We start from the raw sequence: 4755 nt of genomic DNA, 5'->3' as shown, positions 1-4755 counted from the left end.
TATATATATATATATTTATTTATTTATTTATTTATAATTACAGAAGCTAAAATCCTTACCACTTAAAAAAATAAAACCTTATCCTAACACGTTGTTACTTTTAAACTAATGACCCTTTGATTTTAGTTTCACTCAAGACTCATGTATAGTATACTTGACATTTTAAATCAAAAATAGATGGATGAGCTTTTTCTTACAATCACCTTTTTGTAACATCTACAAATTTCCGCATTAAATTTTGAAATGTGCAATCATTTCATATAAAATATTAATTCGTAACGCTCGTCCGTTTCATCTGTAATGAGTAAATTCTTAGCTGTAACAATTACATAAGATAAAGAAGGATATTTTTTGTGTTTACAATAAGATTGAACTCGATATTAGATTGCTCTTATTAATAAATTTATTTTTATATCTAATAACAATAAGAACAAAAATAATGTGAAGTTTATTTTAGGTATTAAAAATACAAAGCAAGAGAACTAGATAACCAATTTGTCTAATTTACACAATACTTGCTTAGTGACAAAAATAGAAATTACTATTTAAAAAAAATAGGCATTCCCACTTTGATAGGTGTATAAGGTGGTTAAAATGCAGTATTGAAGGTCTATAATTCAATCCCTGTAAAGTGTACTATTTAGTCGTAAAAAAACTATTTAAAAAATCTATTGTGGTTAATCCATGTTTGACGCGTTATTCAATAAGCTAACATATAAACAAATGTATGTTACAAATTTTATTCATGGCTAGAGTAATTATTATTATTATTATTATTATTATTATTTCATATTAAATATTAATTCGTAACGCTCGTCTGTTTCATCTGTAATGAGTACATTCTTAGCTCTAACGATTACATATAATAAAAAAGGATATTTTTATATTTACAATAAGATTGAACTCGATATTTGATTTCTCTTAATAATAAGTTTATTCTTATATCTAATAACAATAAGAACAAACAAATCATGTGAGGTATATATATATATAACTTGTTATTTTAGTTATTAAAAATGCAAAATCAAGAGAATTAGATAACCAATTTGTCTAATTTACACAATACTTGTTTTAGTGCTAAACAAAAATAGAAATTACTATTTAAAAAAAATCGGCATTCCCACTTTGATAGGGGTATAAGATGGTTAAAATGCGCTCTTAGAGGTCAATGATTCAATCCTTGTAAAATGTAATATTTAGTCATAAAAACCTATATAAAACATATATTGTAGTTAATCCATATTTGACGCGTTATCTAATAAGCTGACATAAAAACAAATGTTTGTTAAAAATTAATTCATGGCTAGAGTAATTATTATTATTATTAATATTATTTGTTTTCTTCTGCCACCACCATCTTATAAATGAACTTTATTTTGCTATCTTCTCTAACACACATTCCTTCCTTAGACCACCTCTACTATATATCATCTAAAATGGATGAAAAGGGTGGATTGCAGGAAGGGTTGTTTAGGCAAACTTTAAGGTGGGCTATGTCTAACAATTCAGGAAGTGGCGACCGAAATGTGGCACCGGTGGCCATTAATGGTGGTGCGAAGAGAAAGCATGGCGGTGTTATGATAAAGACTGAGAACGATCAGGAGAGCGATGGTGAAGATGGGAAGTGGATAAGAGATCCGGAACCATGTGAACATGTTAAACATTTGTTGACAGAAAAAAAGAGGAGAAAAAAGATGAGCAATATGTTTCAAGAACTTCATGGCTTGCTCCCTAAACAAACCCCTAAGGTAAAATTTACATCATATTTACATGCTATATATTATTCTACTTATGCAACTGATTAACAGATTTATAACTGTTGGACGTTTTTCCAAACCAATGCATCCTTTTCCTGAAGTGATGCAATGCATCGATTCAAGTTTACGTACTTAACCTACTAGAAATAATAATTTCATTTTTAATCCTAACTTTTCTATCTGGACACTAACTTGATAGGGATTAATTCTAGCCTACAAAAACGCGCTTTTAATTTTAGTTTATTTGATGTTGCAACAACCGCTCAAAATGGATAAAAGAATGAGAAAAAGTTTATATGGGGAGCTTATTGTAGGTATAAGTTACAGCAACACTTTTTTATTTGTCTCTAAAAGTAGTTAACTTCTTTATTTTCTCAGGCTTTTTTTCAGAGTAATGTTACACATGGCCTGCTCAACCTTTTTGATATCCTAAACAACCTTTAAAATCAGAGAATTGTTTTGATTAGGATTTAAAATAGTTAATGTCTTTAATTTTGATGACATAAATTTTTATATACGAATTTCAAAATGCACTCAATCACACATTATAGGGTTGAAGTGAAATTCAGTTAAAATAAAACTCTTCAAATTAAGTGTATTGATTCTTTGTTCACATCACCAAAACCTGGAAAATTAAACGAAGTCAAAAATAAAATCGGAGGCCTTAAAGATGGCCACCTGTGTATTATTATTATTATTGGTATTAGGTATCGGAGTTGCCCTTTTTGTCAGTGGGTGTCAATTGTATCGGGCTGGTCGGTTATCGATTGTGGGTTGGCTGATTGAAGGGTTGAAATGTGTAGCCTGAACCCAACCCATATTGTTATTCGTGTCATAAATTCGGGTCGGTCCAACCACGACTCACTTAACCCATATATAAAAAAATATAGATATATTTAAAAACAAATTTGATATAATTTTGAGTTGGTAGAGTAACTAAGTAATATGAATTTCTACTTTTGTGAATTATAAAATCTTGAAAATAAACTGGAAATTGCAAGTGTGTTCGGTAAAATGGAAAGCGGAAAACAACAAAAATAAAAATATTACTATTAAAGTTTTTTTTAAATACTTAAACGGGTTAACGGGTCAACATGTTTTTACACGATCAACCTGAACCCGATCCATTTTTAAACGGGTTGTGTTAGTCTACCTAAAACGTGTCTTTTTTTTTCTGGCGTTGGGTTTGGACCGTTTCAACAATGCCGCGCCTACTTTTTGTTACTCAATTGTAATTGCTATTTGTATCTCAGGCAAAGTTGCTCACAATAGTGGATGATGCAATAACCTATATCAAAAACTTGCAGCAGAGCCTCCAAGATCTCGAGATTTATAAGCAAGAGATGCTCAATCATCCATCACCAAACACCAGTGTCAATTCATTCATCACTCCTCCGCAGAACCAAACTGCCGTATCCTTTTTCCCCAATGCGGGTTCATCAAGCAACCACTCGGACAACATACGTTGTCCTAACTTTGGCCCCTTTTCGTTCCCTTTGCGCCTAAACTCAACTTTCCAAACATGGGTTTCCTCTAACGTGACCTTAAATGTTTGCGGCCAGGACGCATTTTTAAACATTTGTTGCCCCAAGAAACATGAACTGCTTACTGCTATTTACCTCGTGTTGGAGAAGTGCAAACTAGACATCGTTTCATCACAAATTTCTGGGGATCAAGCTACAAGCTTGCTCATGATTCATGTTCGTGTAAGTTAATTTTTATCTATCTGCATATAGTTATAATAAGTTAATTTTCTTAACCGTTTTTGTGCTACTTTGATTAGGTGAATGCTCCTGATGTTCTTGCGGCTTTTTCTTGTGAAGAGGTATACAAGTTAGCTGCAGCAGAGATAATTATGCTTTTGGTTAACTCAATGTCCCCGTAGATCTCATCAGAGGTTTTTGAGAGTGAATTAGAAAGAAAATATTGGGTGGGTGGTTCATCCAATTATGTGTTGTTTGTTTTGTTTTGTTTCGTTTTGTTTTTTTTATTGTGCCGGGAGTATTTATTTTATGTTCAGTGACAGCCTAAACTCTTGATGGTTGCATTAATAAGTACCGTTTATCTTTTATATGAAGTAATAAGAAAATATCATTTTTATGGTAAATGAATCCGTTTTTGGGTTTATAGAAGTTGAAATAGAAGTAAGATCTTAGGCTGTAAACGAGTTAAATCGAGCCAAGCCAGCATGGGTTCAAGCTTGAGCTCAAAATTAAACAAGGCAACTCAACTCAGCTCGAGCTCGAAGTTAAATGAGCCTAAGAGCGAGCCTAGCCGACCCAAGCTTCGGCTTTTCTACAAAAATGAGCCGGCTGGCTCGACTCAGGTAATTTGAACTCAACAAACTGACCGAAGATCAACAAACAAAAGGGAAAAGACACAAAGTTGGCTCCTAGGGGATAATATTGGTTAGGAGGATTATTTATGCAAAGGTCAATATATATGGGTTTTTACAGTCCTAATTCTCCATACATGTGGTGGTATTAAGATCATCTCGATATGCATATGACAAACAAGTTCTAGATATCATGAGCATACTGGTTACACTCAAAATTACTCATATGCCATGTGTATATATATATATATATATAACTTAATAGTCTCATTTGCTGTCATGTCATCTGTAGTTTTACCTACCTCAGCAGTTTTATCTTAGTCAAAATCAAGATTTGCATTATGAAATTGATCAGATGTCCCTTTTTCTTGGTACCGGTGTGACATTTGAGACAAAATCAGGTATACATGAGTATTTATATATCGAATAAATAATTAACCGCTTATTGCGTATCGAGCAAACGAATACCCAAAAGTGTTTGGTTATGACCCGGATATCCTGGGGGCCATCTATAAGTGCTATACGTATATTATAAGCTAACATATTGCTTTTATGGCCTTAGTACAATAGCAAACCAGTTAAACAAAAACATACTCGTTTAACTACCCGCTATGACTTTAAACGCGAAAGATAGTTCCAAAACAAGCATTGTATCATCCGTTA

The 4755-nt window shown here is 32.4% G+C and overlaps 1 protein-coding gene across 1 annotated transcript; it reads left to right on the top strand.

Moving 5' to 3' along the window:
* The first annotated feature begins 1436 nt into the window (after window positions 1–1436).
* On the top strand, window positions 1437–3642 carry LOC143603521 (transcription factor bHLH95-like). The gene is made up of 3 exons (XM_077080302.1): window positions 1437–1748; window positions 3011–3463; window positions 3541–3642. The coding sequence occupies exons 1-3, from the start codon at window positions 1437–1439 to the stop codon at window positions 3640–3642; spliced, it is 867 nt and encodes a 288-aa protein (XP_076936417.1).
* Window positions 3643–4755: the final 1113 nt, after the last annotated feature.

Source organism: Bidens hawaiensis, unplaced genomic scaffold, assembly GCF_021521415.1.
Source record: "Bidens hawaiensis isolate Kalapana, Puna unplaced genomic scaffold, B.hawaiensis_p1.1 tig00062074_1, whole genome shotgun sequence".
In the NCBI taxonomy this organism is placed as follows: domain Eukaryota; kingdom Viridiplantae; phylum Streptophyta; class Magnoliopsida; order Asterales; family Asteraceae; genus Bidens; species Bidens hawaiensis.
Note: the sequence above shows the minus strand (reverse complement) of the source record. Positions and strands in the feature narration are given on the sequence as shown.

What these genes read in the sequence shown, in the direction of transcription:
- LOC143603521 (XM_077080302.1), top strand. Translation starts at nt 1,437, where the DNA reads ATGGATGAAAAGGGTGGATTGCAGGAAGGGTTGTTTAGGCAAACTTTA. An exon ending in TCCCTAAACAAACCCCTAAG is followed by an intron (nt 1,749 to 3,010) that starts GTAAAATTTACA and finishes TTTGTATCTCAG; the next exon opens with GCAAAGTTGCTCACAATAGT. An exon ending in TGCTCATGATTCATGTTCGT is followed by an intron (nt 3,464 to 3,540) that starts GTAAGTTAATTT and finishes TACTTTGATTAG; the next exon opens with GTGAATGCTCCTGATGTTCT.